This window comes from Atractosteus spatula, chromosome 8 (genome assembly GCF_055471065.1).
Source record: "Atractosteus spatula isolate fAtrSpa1 chromosome 8, fAtrSpa1.hap1, whole genome shotgun sequence".
In the NCBI taxonomy this organism is placed as follows: domain Eukaryota; kingdom Metazoa; phylum Chordata; class Actinopteri; order Semionotiformes; family Lepisosteidae; genus Atractosteus; species Atractosteus spatula.
In genome coordinates, this window is record NC_142713.1 from 6,562,828 (window position 1) to 6,581,785 (window position 18,958).

An 18,958-nucleotide genomic window follows, 5' to 3' on the forward strand; every position below is an offset into this window, starting at 1 on the left:
TTTATCTGCATATTTAGTATTTTAGACTCCTCGTATATTTTATTTTTAACCACATACGCGGATTTCTTGGGAGATAAAGGAATGCGTGCATCAGTGACGATAAAACATTGCATTGATATCTTGCATGAAGTCCAGCATTTTTTTTTAGATAAAAGTCATCGCCTTTAAATGCAGATTTTATGTTGTCAGCAGTGCGCATCTTGTTTTAGGCGTGAGTGATCCTGCCAAAAGAGTTGAACGTGCACAGATCTGCACAAGATTTGACATTTTAGTAAGTTGCAACGAGAAAGACCCTTTCCAAGCTTGTGTTTGTGGATCAATATACCTCAAAATTTAAAGATGATGGAAAATAATTGGATTGATTAAATGCATATTTTAGGTGTTTTCTTTTTTTTAATTTAGCCCTCACTGCTGGTTTGATTACTCGTGTTTTATAACTGAATTATCTCATTTAAGCGTGCATAAAATGAAACCCTGGAGGACGGAGAGGAGATGATGCACGATAACACGGCTCACAGCGGTTGCAGAAGCACAAACACTAACTCCATGTATTTCGGACAGGTCCGTCAACACAATTTAAGCACTTTTGCCGAGACTCCGCGTGTTATATTGTCCTCGGGTTAATGATTAAATTATTGCTGTCGTATATCTCGGTATGAAGGCGGGTGTTGGGTGATTAAAAAAAAGTGTGCAGTGGTTAGCATTGCTGCCTGTTCTGGGTGCTGTCTGTGAGGAGTTTGTATGTAAACCCCTATTTTGCATGCTTTTCCACTGGGTGCTCTGGTTTCCTCCCTCAGTCCAGAGACATCTTACTGGTGGATTAATTGGTTTCTTCGAACATTGGCCCTGGTGTGAGTGTCTGTGTGAGCCCTGCAGTGAGCTGGGCGTTCGGTCTGAGTGTATCCTTAGTCCCCATTGCTTGCCAGGATAGGCTCTGGCTCGCCAGCAACCCTGTATTGAATGAAGAGGTAACAAAATGGATGGATGGTTTACACATTACTCCAAAAACACATCTTCTGCGAAGCCTAGGGAAACGTCCCAGTGTGTCGTTTTATTTCTGCTGGAGATGAGGACGTCAGCTCTGCGTGTTTTTGATCTCTCCAGTACCAGTACACTGCAGAGGAATACCAAGCTGTCCAGGATGCATTGCGACAGAAGCTGGGACCAGAATACATTAGTACCAGACAGGCTGGAGGGGGACAAAAGGTACGTTTTTTTGCTTTCATGTACTGGAGCGGGGTGCATTTTTGACGTGCTGTGCTCTCGTCTCCAGAATCATTTCACTCTCTTTTTGCTTTACTACATACTGCATAACAAACATAAAAATTGACAGAGCCAAGGCTATCTGTACTACATTATACAATCTTAAAAATACAGACATTTCAGAGATGAGAGAGGGTCATTTTGTCCCTGTTGTTCTTCTAGTTATTAGTAACTCTGTGATCCACGGACTCCATAAGTTGTCATAAAAGCTGCACCAGGCCAAGAAGCCTGGTAGTATGAAAAAAGGTTCAATTGTGTTAAAGCAGAATGCCTATATATAGATAGAACTGTAGACAGTTAAATGTTATTCCTAAAAGCTGGAGTTCAAGTGGCACAAACACCGAATGAAGGGGGTTTAGATGGAATCAGGGTGGAAGTTCATGTACTGTATGTTACATGTGTTTGGGAAAAGTAAGCATTAGATACGATGCTTTGCAGACTTCGTCTAGCTTGGGCCTAGATGTGCAAGGTTGCATGTATTCTGCATGCAGCCCATTAAAAGTCTTAAAAGGAACATAGGAACAAGTAATAGATTTATTCCATGCTGAAAAAAAAGAAGAAAGAAAACACAACGTTTCGAAACGTTGTTTTCTTTCTTCTTTTTTTATAGAGTAATGTTTTTTTATTTAGTAATAGATGGAATAAACCTATTACTTGTTCCTTTGCAGCCTACGCATGCTGACGCAGCTCCCCACCTGAATTAAAGGGAGCATGCTGTGTTGTTAATTGTGCAAATGGGAGGTACAGAAATGCCGTCAAACTCAAAAACCCCTGCAGCGCAGCTGTCAAAGAAAGATGGTTGAGTGGAGCTGGACGTCTAAAATGTAATATTCAGTCACCCAGCCATGTACAGTATTTCTACGAAGATTGAGAGATCTACAAAATTGAGACGTCCTCGATGCTTGTATACAGTACCGTACTGCCTGCTGTGCTCAGCTCTGCACTTATCCTGTGTTTCTCATAGTGCGGTCAGGTGTTGGGGTCTTGGTTTCTGAGTTAAGCTTGAAGCAATGTTGATGGATGACTTAGTCCCTTCCTGGATTCTGAGCACCTCAGACTGATCTTCCTGTAGTTGCCTAAGTTTCAGTATAAAGAATTACAGCGTTTAAATATTCTGCATTGTATAACTTAAGTATTTAGAAGCACTGTGTGCCTTGATCCTGTTGGAAAAAAAAAACCCTTATCCAACCCTGCTTAATTGTAATCCATAGATACACTAATATCTTTGCTTCCCTGAGTCAACAAAACCTACCTTATTTTTATAGAATATATAATAGAGGAGTAGTTAGCTATAGATAATATCAATTTATTAGAAATGATAATTGTGCACGTTTGTGCTGATGTCACGAACAACCTGTAGTGATTTGATTTGATATAACCTAGATAAAATCGAAAGCGTGACATAATTCAGGTTTGTGGTAAATAGAAATCCAGCACATGCAATGTTTCACATGAAAGCGTCCCCAAGCGAAAATAATGCTGAAAGCTAACTGGGTTTATATGTAATGGCTCCAGCTGATTTAACACGAACGAGGTTCGTGTTGTTTTTAGAACATTTTCTAAGAAAAAATGTTTTGGTATTTTTAAAAGCTAACATACAACCTGGCCGACACATGACTGAACAATAAAAATGCTTTACTGCAAGAAAACCTATGCCCTAGAAGCACATATGTTGTGCTGTACTGTACAACAAAGTTGAGAAACAGGCGGAGCGGTTGCTCTGTGGCTAAGGATCTGCGCCTGTGGCTGGAAGGTTGCCGGTTCAAATCCCGCGGCCGGCAGAGGAATCCTACTCTGTTGGGCCCCTGAGCAAGGCCCTTAACCCCAACTTCTCCAGGGGCGCTGTACAATGGCTGACCCTGCGCTCTGACCCCATGCTCTCTCCTTGTCTGTGTGTCTCATGGAGAGCAAGCCGGGGTCTGCGAAAAGACACATTCCTCATGCAAGAAATTGTAAAGGGTTAATAAAGTGATGATGATGATGATGATGAAAATACTAAGATTTGCCTTTTTTGTAACCTCATAGAAAACAAACTGCTAAAATTCAGCCTTGTGATGTTATTAAACAAACACATTTGCCTTTAGATTTCCAGGACTTCATTAGAAGGGAAATCTGGCTATTCTTGTTTCATTTCTTGTTACAGGTGTGTTACATTGAAGGACACAAGGTTATAAGTCTGGCCAATGAGATGTTTGGTTATAACGGATGGTCCCACAGCATCTCTCAGCAGAATATTGGTATGCTACAAACGTTGAGCCTTTCTGATGTGATTTAGAGTATTCATACTTAGCTGAGGCCATCAGTCCTATTTCCTGGAGACCTGGGTTTAAAGCTTTGTTTTTACCTGCACACAAAACAGATACATTTGGGAGAAGGAAATCCCTGCATTAGCGTATATGTGTAATATCCAAGGTCTTTAAATGGACAAGATTGTTTATTTATTCTTATTTAATCAGAACCCAAAAAACTACATCTGTAAATTGCCAAAAGATAGGTTAGTCGTATGGTTGCTTTTAACACTGGGAAGGCGGACAGCTTAATATAATGCAATAATTACAACTTAAGTTAAGTGTCACTGAGCTCTGTTATAGGAGCATGTTTTACAGTTTAGACTTATCTAAATGATTGATTTGTATCTTCTTGAGTCTGTTCTAAGTAATGATGTTGTTGTCTTTTGAGAGTGACATGCAAATTACCTGATCCTGCAAAAAAAAAAGCTTCTCTAAAATAATGCAAGGCGTACTAGTGAATAATGCTTCTTTTCTGAGGTTTATAATATTAATATGCTTAAAATTAAATGAACAGTATGCGTCCTACCACACGCTATAGAATAGCTATCTGCAGGTTAGCTTAGTTAACATGGCAAACACAAATCTAAGTAGTTAAAATAATAATAAAGTAAAACAAACTGTACAAAAAGTAGAGTAAAAAGCAAAAGAAATACTGTAAAATAAAAGCAAAATCTTAAATGTGTTTAGATCATATTGCACTCATGATTGGTTAAATGTAACCTCAGTTAATGTAAGCCTGAAGTTAAATGTGCAACATAGACCTACCTTAAATTCCAATCTCTGCCTTTTTTCAACATTTGTCCTCGAGATTTTTTTAATTGATTTTTCTGTTCTGCAACTTCTTTAGATTTTGTGGACCTCATCAACGGCAAGTTCTACGTTGGGGTTAGCGCGTTTGTGAAAGTTCAGCTCAAGGTAAGGTCTAGAACTGAAACAGCCTTTCCCACTTGCTCATGTTAAATTTACTGTGGTGTTCTTTAACAGGGGTTTAGGTCAATCACATATAAAGAATAGAAAGGTGATTGAGAAAAAAACCCCAAGGATGTCTGGATTTCAACAGCAATTGCACCTCCTTGGTAAAATGTACCGTAAAAATAAACGTAACAGCCCTTGTTGAGAAATTGCTTGAAAGGTTTGCAGCGGTTGTTTGGATAAATACTCTCTCTTCAGCAGGTTACACAGTACAGTCAAATTGAAAGATCAGAATTGAGCTCCATTGTGATAATGGACAAGTGTAAGATCACAGTATCCTGGCTTAACTAAGGCACAAGTAAAGGTTTATTCCATGCTGAAAAGAGAACACAACGTTTCGGCTGCGGAGCCCTTTTCAGGTGTAAGAGGACCTGAAGATGATGGTGAAGATGCTCTCACACCTGAAGAAGGCTCCACAGCCGAAACGTTGTGTTTCTTTTCTTCTCTTTTTAGCATGGAATACACCTTTACCTGTTCCTTTGCAGCCTACGCATGCTGACGCAGCCACCTACTTGAACTTCTTCAACCCACTATGCCTTCTGCTAAATCTTTTTCCAGATCTCTTCATTATTCCTCCCCTCCTCCCTGGGCTCCTTGCCCCCTTATCTCGCCAAAACCAGCATTCCATTTCTTCCCGGTGATCTGCTTCAAGACCAGGCTTTCTAACTACCTCCTGTTCCTTCACAGGCGTCGTCGTTATAATATCATTCCTAAAGGATTTAGTCTGAACACCTTTCTCTTTGACTCGGACACCACCCAGAGTAACACTCAGAGACTTCTTCAACAGATTTTGAGGAAACTAATGGCTCTCACACCTGAAGAAGGCTCCACAGCCGAAACATTGTGTTTCCTTTCTTCTCTTTTCAGCATGGAATAAACCTTTACCTTTTCCTTTGCAGCCTACGCGTGCTGACGCAGCTCCCTACTTAAACTACATCAACTAACTTTCTCCCTCTTTTGACTTTTTATACTATGTTTTCAGGTCTCTTGACAGAGTCAAGTCAGGATAAACTAGCCTGATGATAACGAGGACTGTTATAGGCTTTAACTATAAGCCAGCAGCCATAATACCCTGCCACTCCCAACTGGCAGCCCCACTGAAGCTCAGCAGGTGTGAGCCTGGTCAGTACCTGGATGGGAGACCTCCTGGGGAAAACCTAAGGTTGCTGCTGGAAGAGGTATTAGTGGGATCAGCAGGGGGCGCTCACCCTGTGGTCTATGTGGGTTCTCATGCCCCAGTATAGGGTCACTATACTGTAAAAAGGCGCTGTCCTTTGGATGAGACATAAAACCGAGGGCCTGACTCTCTTTGGTCATTAAAAATCCCAGGGCGTTTCTTGAAAAGAGTAGGGATGTAACCCCAGTGTCTTGTCCAAATTTCCCATTGTCCTTTACCAATCAGGGCCTCCTAATAATCCCCAACTATGAATTGGCTTCACTACTCTGCTCTCCTCCCCACTGATAGCTGATGTGTGGTGAGTGTTCTGGCACACTTTGGCTGCTGTTGCATCATCCAGGTGGGGCTGCACACTGGTGGTGGTGGAGGGGAGTCCCCATTACCTGTAAAGCGCTTTGAGTGGAGTTTCCAGAAAAGCGCTATGTAAGTGTAAGCAATTATTATTATGATTAACTACTATCTGTTCTTGAAAGATTTTGCATCCAAGACTTTTTAAAATGATTTCTCCAAAGAAAGCCACCTACCGGGGGCAGCGAGAAGATCCTGAGAAGAGCTGTCTCGATCTGCCTTTTCCCTTTGCTGTAGCTGACTGGTACTTTTCCTGCTTCTCCAGGATGGCTGTTTCCATGAGGACGTGGGCTATGGAGTGAGCGAGGGGCTGAAGTCCAAAGCCCTGTCCCTGGAGAAGGCCCGGAAGGAGGCCGTCACCGATGGACTGAAGAGGGCGCTCAAGTAACCTTCACACCCGCCGTCCCTCTAATTCGCCGTCATTGTATTTCCCTCATTTTAACCCTACATGACCATACATGACCTTATAATAATTGCTTACACTTATATAGCGCTTTTCTGGACACTCCACTCAAAGCGCTTTACAGGTAATGGGGATCCCCTCCAGCACCACCAGTGTGTAGCCCCACCTGGATGATGCGACGGCAGCCATAGTGCACCAGAACGCTCACCACACACCAGCTATTAGTGGGGAGGAGAGCAGAGTAATGAACCAATTCATAGATGGGGATTATTAGGAGGCCATGATTGGTAAGGGCCAATGGGAAATTTGGTCAGGACGCCAGGGTTACACCCCTACTCATTTCGAGAAACGCCCTGAGATTTTTAATGACCACAGAGAGTCAGGACCTCGGTTTTACATCTCATCCGAAGGACGGCGCCTGTTTACAGTATAGTGTCCCCGTCACTATACTGGGGCGTTAGGACCCACATGGACCAGAGGGTGATTGCCCCCTGCTGGCCCCACAAACACCTCTTCCAGCAGCAACCTTAGTTTTTCCCGGGAGGTCTCCCATCCAGGTACTGACCAGGCTCACACCTGCTGAGCTTCAGTGGGTTGCCAGTTGTGAGTTGCAGGGTGATATGGCTGCTAAACACCTTGCTAAACACAGCACGCCCTCTCCTCAACATCAGTTAGCAAGTTATTAAGCCTAATAAGACAGATCCTTCCTTCATTGCTCACTGTTCTCCTTAGAGGAGAGGTAGAGGAGTTTGCTGCCATATGTACAAGTCTACGTGTACATTGGAATTCTTAATCGTGCGGATGTCTCAGGACAACTGGTTGTTAAAAACTTTCTGTATATGAAAGTGAGTGAATAAAGAAGCATTAATATTAGTATTACATATTAGTAGTAAAGGAGAGCGTTCCTTGTAAATGTTTCACACCAAACCTTCTAAAGTAATTTACTCATTTGGGGTGTAACTTGTTTGGCTTGATCTGTGGTTTTGACAGGTATGTAGCAGTGACATTTTCTAGTAGTTAATTTTAATTACAAAAAGCCAATTCAATTTAAACTTGCTGAAATATGTCAAAAGACATTTTAAAGTCCATACCACGTTAAGGTCTGAGCTACCTATTAACTAATAAGGACAAAAGAAACATATGAAGTCAAGACAAGATTACAGTGCACAGATAAGCCTCAACTAGAGTAGAGGAGTTTATTTGCCATATTTACATGTACATTGGAATTCATATTCACTTGGGACATAGACAGTACAACAGACAACACCACACAATGTAGGCAGTACATTACAAACATAATCAATAATAACAGAACAATCAATGTGTTGTGGAGAACAATGAATATGTAGTAGTGAGAAAAAAACCATGATAGACTGTGTAAAAAGTGTGTAGTGCAGATGTGTATTGAGTCTGAGGCCCTGCAGTTATCTGTTGTTGAGGATGCGCACTGCAGTAGGGTAGAAGCTGGTCTTGAGTCTAGTGGTCTGTGCTTTAACAGTGCGGTACTGCTTGCCAGAGGGTAGGGGGGGAGAATAGTCTGTGTCCGGGATGGCTGGGATCCTGATTAATGGATTGTGCTTTATTGAGACAGAGGATGGTGTGAATCTCACCGATTGATGGTGAAGCACATCCTACAATCCTCTGCCGTTGCCACAACCCTTTGTAGTAGGTTAGTCTTATTACTTTTGTCATCTGTCCCAACATTACCCACTTATTCACAACCGTTGCACAGTCCTAGTACTGCATTTCACTCATCTTACCCCTTTCTTGACCACGGTCACACACAACATGCTGCATCTTTCACATCAGTAAGTTACTGATCCCAATAAGGCACATTCTCTTTTTTCCTTTATTGCTCACTGTTCTACTTATTACCTAGGGTTAATGTAGGTCAAGGAGTTGTTGTTTGATAAGGCAACAAAAAGAAATTTCTCTGAGGGAAGGGATTAGGAGCATTGCTGCCTTGCAGCGCTGGGGCCCTGGGTTCAATTCTGGATCTGGGGTGCTGTCTGTGTGGAGTTTGTATGTTCTCACTTTGTTTGTGTGGGTTTCCTCCCACAGTTCAAAAACATACTGGTAGGGTTAAATGGCTTATGGGACAATTGGCCCTGGTGTGAGTGTGTGTGTCTGTGTGTCAGCCCTGCGAGGGACAGGCGACCCGCCCAGGGTGTACCCTACCCTGTGCCCGTTGCTTGCTGGGATAGGCTCCGGCTCCCCGGGTGACCCTGATTTTCCATTTAAATGGGAATTTCTTTCTTTTCCCGTTGGTGTGACCTCCCTTCACTGACTGATTTCCTTCGCTCGCAGGTGCTTCGGGAATGCCCTGGGAAACTGCATCCTCAACAAGGAGTACCTTATGGCCATCAACAAAATCCCAAAACAGGTGCACCTTTTGATTGGGCTGGCCTTTTCTGCATGCAATTACAATGTCCTTCTGCTTCTCCACTCCTCCCATATCCATTCCTGTAGAGTGCATTGGAAATGTCTATTTTTGTAACAGTAGAAGAAAAATAAATCTAATGTTCAAACTGAGTTACAGTTACAGAGTTCACTTGGGAGCTAGTTACAGAGCCTACAGCACGCTGGTGCCCTTTTTTTAATCGGTGCTTTCTTTATCATGTGGCATCACTCTCAACATCATCACTAGGAGGTTATGGTGAGCGTTCCCTGCATTTTAAATTTCACCTTTAAATTTGATTTGATCAGTTATGTATGCTGTACAGTACTACTGTATTTGCTGTATCCATAATACTTTAAGCTACATACACATATTAATACACTGGGAATACCTGAAGAAGGCTCCACAGCCGAAATGTTGCGTTTCTTTTCTTCACTTTTCAGCATGGAATAAACCTTTACTTGTTCTTTTGCAGCCTGACGCAGCTCCCTACTAATACACTTATGATTATATTATATTGGGTGTTGTGATTATACATGATTTTGGGTACACGCAGTATGTCGGGAAAGCTAACTACCGCGTAAAACACGAGTCTCCTGTACGTGTTTACGGGTGAGGCCATTCCTCCTTGAAGATCTTGAGGTGTATTATTTCCGCCGCCGCTGGTCTGATTTCAGTACCTGTTGTGACTGCGGGGCTGTGTGAGTCGAGCTGCAGCGCTCTTAAGGTTTTTCAGGCTTTCGGCTTCTGTCGGAGGCCGGCTAACAGGAACCTGACCCGTTCGCCTCCGTGTGCCCTGTGCTCCCCCCGGCTCAGCCCTCGCCCCCCCTGGATCCGGCGGAGACGAAGCGCTCGGACCGCGAGCCGCAGGTGGAGGAGGCTCGGTACGGCAGCCTCACCCGGGGAAACCGGCGGAGAGAGGCGGACAGCGAAGCAAAGGCCGGCGCCCCCCACCTGGAGCGGTCCGGACCCCAGGAAAGGCCACCGGAGCCCGGCCTCGGCCAGCAGGAGGCCGAGACAGCGCACAGCGCCTCCAGGTGACGCTAGGAGGATGATGATCTTGTCCATCTCAGTATTCAAATCCAGACTGAAGACCTATTACTTCAGCCTGGCCTACTCGCACCTTATATCATAACCTGCTGTACATGCCATTGTGTGTCTCTGTGTTGGCCCACCAGGTAGATACATCTGTTCTGACCACACTATCCTATTCTGGTTTCACAGACTTGTGACTCGAATGAAGGTATTCTCCGATTCTGAGGTCCCCTTTTGCCGGCCTGAACTTTTTCGGTCCTCATGAGTGCCGGTTTCTTCCTATTGTTTGCTAGTCGTGGCCACAGCAGCTACTGACACTTGCAAAGTCCTTGCAATTTGTCTTAAAGATTGACCTTCGATTCTTAAAGTAATTATTGACTGTCTTTTTCTCCTTGCTTGCTGAGCACATTTTGCCATGTTCATTCAGGAATGACAAACCTTTGCCCATGCTCCCTATATTCATAGTAAACGTGGACCCTCACCTGTTTACCAATAATTGGTGACAAAAGGTAAATGAGGTAACATGCTAGTTAACTGTGAAACCATCTAAAAAAGAGCATTTTAAACTTATTTTAGTGTTCTAACACCATATTATACACATTTCTGACTAATCACATTATTCACATTTCTGACTAATCTGGGCATCAGACTGAAATCCGCTTGCTTTGGGTGTTCATTTTATGGAATGGAAAATGAACATTTTCAATGCAGTTCCCTTAAGATTATAAGTACACATATCATGTGATTTAATATGAAGTGTTTATAGACAAGTTTATTCAGTTTAAAGCACAGATAATCATGAAACACCTGGTTTCAAGCTGGTGTACTCGTACCTTTGACTGGTACTGTATGCTTCGAAATAACAGATGATTCAGTTGGAGACTAGCCAGGTCATATTAAACTATCCAGCTAAGTCAACCTGGGCATAATATGGGAGTGTGAGATGAATTATGACTTGGCAGGAATGTTATCTCAACCTGTCCGTCTGTTTTGTGGGGGTACAGGACAGTAGAAACTGCAGATGTCCTGGGTTCATCCACTCATCACCCTGATCCCAAGCAGCTGAGGAAACTCAAGCAGCAGCAGCTACAGCAGAGGTTCCGGGAGCAGATGATGGCGAAGAAGACGCAGGAGGAAAAGCAGCTGAGCGTGGACGTTACAGCGCCCCCTGGAGGTTACAAGCCTGGCGGTTTCCAGGGTGAGAGGCACAGAGAAAGATGCGGCGGAGATAATGCACTTTTAACCTGTTGAAAGCTTTCAAGGAGTAGTTCAAAGAGAAGGGATCTACATTATGAGAAAGAGCTCTCCAACCTTTAACATTTTCAGCCTGCTGGTTTTTCCAGTGTCACTCACTGATAATTAAAAAGCTTCTTATAACTTGCATAGTTTTGTATGCTTCTTTGAAAAAGCGATACGCCTGAGGTCAAGTGGTTTAAACAGCAGCAGTAATATTCTTTCATTTTGTACTGGTGCCAATGAGGATGTATGACTGAATTGTTGTTTTCAGGCTTGACTGAAAACCTATGCTGGCTTTGGGGTTGACACAATGCAAGACGTTGCTTTTACTTGCTGAAAATCTTGTATTCTGTCATTCTGGTCCGGCTCAGTCAGATAAGTTTGAAATGATCAGACCTGCAACTTTTGTCAGAGTCTGTGACAGCGGCTTTATCACCTCGCAACTCATAGCTGGCAGCCCCACTGAAGCTCAGCAGGTGTGAGCCTGGTCAGTACCTGGATGAGAGACCTCCTGGGAAAAACCAAGGTTAATGCTGGAAGAGGTGTTTGTCGGACCAGTAGGGGGCGCTCACCCAGTGGTCTGCGTGGGTCCTAATGCCCCAGTATAATGACGGGGACACTATACTGTTAAAAAAGGCACTATCCTTCAGTTGAGACCAAGGTTCTAATTAAAACTAAGGTCCTAATTCTCTGTGGTCATTGAAAATCCCAGGGCATTTTTTAAAAAGAGTAGGGTTGTGACCTGGCCAAATTTCCCGCTGACCAATCATGGCCTCCTAATAAACCCCATCTCTGAACTGGCTTCATCACTCTGTTCTCCTCACCACTGAGAGCTGATGTGTGGTGAGTTTTCTGGCAGACTATGGCTGCTGTCGCATCATTCAAGTGGGTGGTGGTGGAGAGGGGGCCCTATTATTATTATTATTATTATTATTATTATTACACATTTCCAAAGAAAATGCTCACCTTCTCTGCATCTTAAAATATAGCTCGAATCACTTAAAGAACATACTAGTAATTCCTTACATTAATCTAGTACATTTCACTCTGAAGGATCCTAGAACACATTACATTTATAGCAGGAAGCCCACTTCATCTTCCACTTACGGGAAAGATCCACGTGGGAGACTTACAATAGCCAAAGGATCCAGAAATTCCACCACACAAGCAGATCAGATAGAGAAGCCAGAAATTGCTCCCCGAATTTAATTAAGGTAGGCCAGATTATGCAAGCCCAGAGTGGAATTTGGCCAGGACAACTGGATTTTGTCAGCGCCTCTACATATATAAACAATACCTTGGGATCTTTAATGACCATAGTCAGGATTTAACATCTCATGTTAACATCTCACCAACAGCAAAGCGTTCCCTGTCCCCATCACAGGACAGTGGTCTGGAATTTGTGGTACATATGGCAAGATGTCATTTATCAGCCCACCACAACAAATTTCAGCAGTAATCCGGTTTTTCCTGGAGTACCTACCAGCTTCAGCCTTTCTTTGCTTCCGAGATCTGAATATCTCAGAATCTACATCTGAGAACATAGCATGGTGTAGGTCCTGAGAGATTTAGGATAGACTCTGGAGGAACAGTTTAGGATCAACCAGTTTTCATCAGTTAGCCTGGTGTTAGCTGCTGAGCTTTAGACTTGATATCTGGGTGCTGTTTGTCGTTCTCCAGGCAGTGCAATCCCAACAGGCCACAAAGACCCCCAGAGGAGTCACAGCACGCCCCTGAGCAGCAGAGCCAATCCCGCAGAGGAACAGTATCTAACCGGTAAGGAAAGCGCCCTGTACATCTCCGAGCCCTGCCACAAACTTTTTTTTCCCCAAATCTGACAGAACCTCACAATGGTGTGGAGCTGAGACCTTTTCCTGGCCTAGTTTTTACCATCTTCTCTTAACCACTCAATACAGGTGTCCCAGTGCTAGACCTCAGCATTTTGAATTCAGTCTATATGCATCATTTACTAATTAGATTTTTTGGGGGTTTTCAGATGCCAACATGCAGCAAAATGTTTTATTTACCCTTATCCCAGGTGACTAAACAATATTGGAAATAATTAAGTGGATATATAATACAAATTCTAGGCAATAAACATACAATAGTGCCACACTGCCTTAAGGCCTATTTAAGTATATGCAATACTGCCATTGGGATTTAAAATATGTGGTGAGTACTGTGGCTTTTGGAGAGAGAATCTAGATGAAAATGGAATACAAATTAAAGTTTGAAGGTTATTCTTGTTGACCTGGAGAGGGTATGTGTGAAACCATCGGATGGGGGGGGTGTGAGGGGTACTGTTGATCGAAGAGGTTGAGGAAGACAATGTCTCCGAAATCGATAGTAAATCACACGCTTGATAGGTGTCGATCCAGTAGAGAAGAACTTTGCTGCAAGTGTAGGAGATAACAGTTCTTTGAGAAGCCTGATGCACATATGAGCAGAAAATGGTCTGGAGGAGCGAGTGGCTGTTTCGGTACCTATTTGTTTTCCTCCTTCTCAACGCAAGGGGGAGTGTGACTGGTGGGTTTGAGGGGGATGGAGATAGAGAGGGTGAAGAGGAGGAGGTCAGGTGCAGAATGAGCTTGGGGAGGCGCGAGCACACCCAAGATGAGAGGGTCGAACGACACAAGGATGTACAGGAGACGTCAGGGGAAGGGAGCGGAAGATCTGAGTGCCGCCAGTCAGCATAGAAGTGATATAAGTAGCTACAGGAGGAGACATTAACTTTAAATGTCCATGAGCTGATCAAGCAAGGTTCAAATTATTAGTGGAGTTCATTAACAACGCTCAGTTGGAACAAGAAACCCAAAAGGCACTGAACTCAAAAGGAGCATGACAGGGAGCGCCTATATTAAGTGGCTGTGCAACGTATCAGCAGTGAAAGGCATGAGATAATGACATAGCAGTGGGCGTTTCCGTGTGTTCCTGAATGGTGTTCCTATTGGCCAACTCTAGTAATAATAATAATTCCTTACACTTATATAGTGCTTTTCTGGACACTCCACTCAAAGCACTTTACAGGTAATGGGGAATCCCACTCCTAACACCAGTGTGCAGCCCCACCTAGATGCTGTGACAGCAGCCAGAGAGCACCAGTACACTCACCACACACCAGTTCTCAGTGGGGAGGAGAACAGAGAAATAAAGCCAGTTCAGAGGTGGGGATTATTAGGAGGCCATGACTGGTAAAGACCCATGGGAAATTTGGGCAGGACGCCGGGGCTACACCCGTACTCTTCTCAAGAAATGCCCTGGGATTTTTAATGACCACAGAGAGTCAGGACCTCGGTTTTACGTCTCATCCAAAGGACGGCGCCTGTTTACAGTATAGTGTCCCCGTCACTATACTGGAGCATTAGGACCCACACAGACTGCAGGGTGGGCGCCCCCTGCTTGCCCCACTAACACCTCTTCCAGCAGCAACCTTAATTTTTCCCAAGAGGTCTCCCATCCAGGTACCGACCAGGCTCACACCTGTTTAGCTTCAGTGGGGCTGCCAGTGGTGAGCTGCAGGGTGATATGGCTGCCGGCAACAGTACTGCTTAATGAAGAACTGTCCTTACTGGTAGATGACCCAGAGCTGTGGAACTTCCCCCTGGATGAGAGTGAGATCATCAGCACCGAAAAGAGCAGCCGGGCTTCTGGTCGCAGCACTCCCTCTACCCCGGGTGGGCACCACATGATGACGCGCAGCAAGACCCCCCAGAGACTGCCCTCAGCGAGACCTCCCGTCAGGCCTAATCACATGCTGAGCCCCTCCAGGACCTCCAGTTACCTGCAACAGCCAGGAGCCCAGAGCTTCAACACAGGTATTTTATTTGAGTTTTAAACAGGCTTGGCTTTCAAACTGTGGGCTGAGGGAAGGGGGGGGGACCAAGCTCACAAGCAGGCCTCACCACAGAGCACTGAGGTGTCTCCGACCACGGAGAAACCGGGCAATCCAGGAAGACTCCCAATCAGTATTGGCAGAGCAAAAACAGGAAAAAAAGCGTCGGAATAAACTGTGAAAGTCAGTGGCGATCAGGATTCATCTAAAAGGGATTACAAACATTGCAGGTTCTCTGCAGCTGGGCAGTGGATCAGAGCAGCTGCCTTTGACAAGAATAGATCTGCCCATTTGGAGGCACTTGCACTCTGAATTGGCTGACGACAAGCTACTGTAAGAGTCTAGAAGTGTTCCTGGGCCAAACCCACAGGGACCTGCGACACACCCTGTGGTACTGGGTGCCTCACAACAGACATTTTAACAGCTGGGCAAAGGTGAAACAAATGCTAAGCAGCCAAAAGGAACAAAGTTTAATTACATTGTGCAGGAACATAAAAAAACAACACCAAAACAGAAAATCCAAAACCTAGCTCTTCTTTAAGGTCCTGACTATAGAGACTGAAACGCTCCTGACTTTATTAAGTCCCTAACTATCAAACGAGGCAGCTAAGATGCTTACCAGTTTTTCAAAGTGACCTCTCTCTGAGACTCTTTACAAAACTCTTCGCTTAGCCAGCCTGGGGACAGCAATTCATAGCCCTCTGCATTCTGGGGCATGTGGTCCAGAGGAGAATCTCCATTTTGTCTGTAGTCACTGCCCTCTCACAGTCCTGCAACCTAAGAATTTGGTTGCCCCAGGCTTCAGACAGCGTAACTGCCCGGAGTGGAATCAACCAAGGCAGGCTGTCTAGAAGTTGCTGCGGTCCTGTGAGTGAAGATCTTCCCTCCTGACCTAGTCCATGGAGCTTAGTAGAAGAACCACTAGAGGTCACGCAGGTAGCCATGGGGGGCATCAGAGCATTGACACCCAGCAAACTGTACTGATGACAGAGAGAGCAGAGACAGAAGTGAGTGGCCCCTCACGGGGCTGTCCTCTCCTGCCTTTTCAAACTGACTGTAGTGTGTAGATGCTGTTCAGAGGGCAGCAGGTCTCTCCTGACAGCAGGCGGCAGGTCCGATCTGTAGCAGTAGCAGTGGTGCCACTGTGAAGGGGTTTGAGACCTGAAGCCACCCTTGTAAATGGATGTAGAACCCCACATATATGTCATCTGTGTGTATGAGCTCAAATCATGGTTCCCACGGTCATGGAAATCCTGGAAAAGTTATGGAAGATGAGAAAATATCCATTAAGTTTTGGAAAAGTCATGGAATTGTTTTTAGCTGACCCAGAATGATCATGGCTGTATCATGTCATTTTGTTCGTAAGTTAGCAAACTTTTAAAAAGAGGCTGCGGTGTTGCCGTACAAATTAGAGTGTCGCGTCAGACCCTCTCGCGGAAATTTTATAGTGAGCCGTAAGCTAGTCTAGCGCTCGTGTCAAAATGCTGGGTAAATGTGTTTCCAGTGACCTCTGGTTAGCAGATGAAAAATACAAGCTGTGGCTCCAAAGAGATGAAGATCCAGGACGTGCGAGCTGTAAATTCTGCAGGAAAAGACGTTATGGAAAAGGTTTGGAATTTGGGTGGGGAAAAATTAGTGGGAACCCTGTCAAATGTCACTTGGGCAGCACGTCTTTGCCAAGGGTTGGTAGATCAGCCCCCATGTCCAGGGTGGAGGATACCTGAGGGACCCTCTGGTCAGGAGTATGAATAAATCTGGAGGACACTGCAAGTGTCCAGCTGTCCTGCAATGGGATCACTTTAATTCATTCTGATTAATTTCATGTATCTCAATGATTCATCTTTCTTGATAGGCGTCCTGGTAAATGCTTTTGTCCCCAGTAGAACATTTTTTTTTTAAATGCCATTAGAACTTACACAGCAGGTCTGTCAGTCAACAGCTTCTGATTCTGTTCAGTACGTCGGATTGGGAAGCCTGGGAATTGTTTGGATGCATGTGATACAAAGCAAAGGGGACTATATAAAGAGAAAATACAGTCCGATACACAGTCCCTGGCTCTGTGTCTGCCTTGTGCCTGTTGCTTTCTGGGTTAGGCCCCAGCTCCCCTTGCATTGATGGTAGTAGTAGAGTAGAGCTGTAGGGGAGTTTACTGCCACATGTACATGTCCATTAGAACTCTTCTGCACGCTGATCTGTCTGGACAATCACAGTACAGCAGACGACGCAGTACGACAGACAACACCACAGTGGAGCGGTGGACGTAAGCTGTCAATAAATTTAATTTTTCCCCCCTCTGTTACAGGCGGACCTCACAGCCCATACAGACAAGGACAGCATATGAAGAAACGGAAACTGGAAACATAGGACTAATGTATATTAAGGTGTATGAATGATTAAGTCCGTTAATATATAAATTTAATTTTGCATTGTGAAGTCACTACCTGAGATCTTGCTTTAACTAAAACGAGAATGTTCGGGCATCTTTTTACATTGTTCACGTGACATTTTCTAAGTACTCGGCTACCTCCTTATACTCCTGTCCTTAGAGAGTTTGCAGTCAGTTGTGAAACAGCTGAGCCCTGCAAACAGCCTATAGTGGCAAAGTGATACACCGGAGATCAGGATGTTCAAGAAAGAAGGTAAAGGGATACTGTACAATATGCATAAAGCTTTATATACTCAGTCTACTTAAGCTCCATCATTACCTTTTATGGATTTTAAAGTCTATTGAGCCCAATTATTTTAATGAATTAACTTGAGTTCAGTCACATGCTAAGAATAGTCTACACACATGGAGAAGTTTTTGTAATGCAAAAAATTCAGATCTGAACTTTCCTTTACTAGTGAGCAGAATTACTCTGTAAGAAATTTAATGTTTTCCTGTTTCTCAAAGAAAGCACCAGTGCATGTTTTGAAAACAACCCATAGTTCCGAAAAGCAGTGTTGTTATTTTTATATCTAGGCCATTTCAAGGTGTGCAGAGGTATTTTATAATGTTTACATAGAAGGGACACCTTTTGTCATTCTGTTGTTTGAGATGTTTTAAAGATATTTTAGGTTAACGGTTTATTTTTATAAATGTTGTTGATAAGCCTTAATAAAAATGAATAAATAATCTATTGTGCTTAATACACTCTTTGCCTTATTCATTGTTTCCCTCCTTTTTTAAAGTCAAATTTAAAGAGATTATATCATTCTGCACCATTTCATACCATAAATAAGAACATAATCGTTGCAGACAAGAGGAGGCAATTCAGCTCCATTAGTGTGTTTGATTAGGAAGAGATAAGTAATCTGAGAATCTCATCCAGCCCGTTTCCTGAAACAAGCCTGTGTTGGCTTAAACACTGAGAAAAACGGAAATGAACCAATTTGTTCTTTCTTTGTTCTTTCGGTATGTGGGAAGATGGACTTAATCAGGCTTGGGCATTCACAGCCAGCAGTTTCTGACCTGGCAGGATGTTACAGCTAAACAGTCCAGCAATGAGCAGTAATGGCCATAATGTTCCTAATGGTTTTTGTTGTGTTGATCACACTGCATTAGAAATTCCTGGTTATAAAAATCTTGGGAGATTTAAATGGTCACTGATTGCAGGCCAGATGACCACACAAGGGCCTAAATGACCCAACAGAATGGTGTGAGCAATGCAATACTGCAAAAGCCTTTTGGTCATCTTCATCTTCATCCAAACAAAGGTACTTTTTTGGTAGCAAAACTCATTACGCCATCTGCTGGTCACTAATTACCACTGCATACAGTAATTTGATATTTCCACAATGTGAAAACCTTACAGAGTGCGAGCACGGCCCAAACAACGGTGTTCACATAAATGGAGTGTATTTCTCAATCTGTATTTCAACAAACAGGGCCTTAACGCAGTATTAACGCGGTGTTTGGAAGTATGATTTACAAATAATCCAGTACTCTTCTCAGCTAATCGGGTGTATTTATGATAATTACAGTCCTGCATTTCTCATTACCTGTTTTTAATTAAGCAAATGT

The 18,958-nt window shown here is 43.7% G+C and overlaps 1 protein-coding gene across 1 annotated transcript; it reads left to right on the forward strand.

Annotated features, from left to right (window-relative positions):
- Positions 1–237: 237 nt before the first annotated feature.
- On the forward strand, positions 238–17,319 carry rad52 (RAD52 homolog, DNA repair protein). Its single transcript, XM_088924053.1, has 12 exons — positions 238–271; positions 457–561; positions 1,105–1,206; positions 3,407–3,500; positions 4,402–4,469; positions 6,317–6,435; positions 8,762–8,837; positions 9,669–9,889; positions 10,892–11,085; positions 12,804–12,899; positions 14,699–14,938; positions 17,258–17,319. Exons 2-12 carry the CDS (start codon positions 493–495, stop codon positions 17,317–17,319), a joined length of 1,341 nt encoding a protein of 446 aa, XP_088780179.1. The 5' UTR covers positions 238–271; positions 457–492.
- The last annotated feature ends 1,639 nt before the right edge of the window (positions 17,320–18,958 follow it).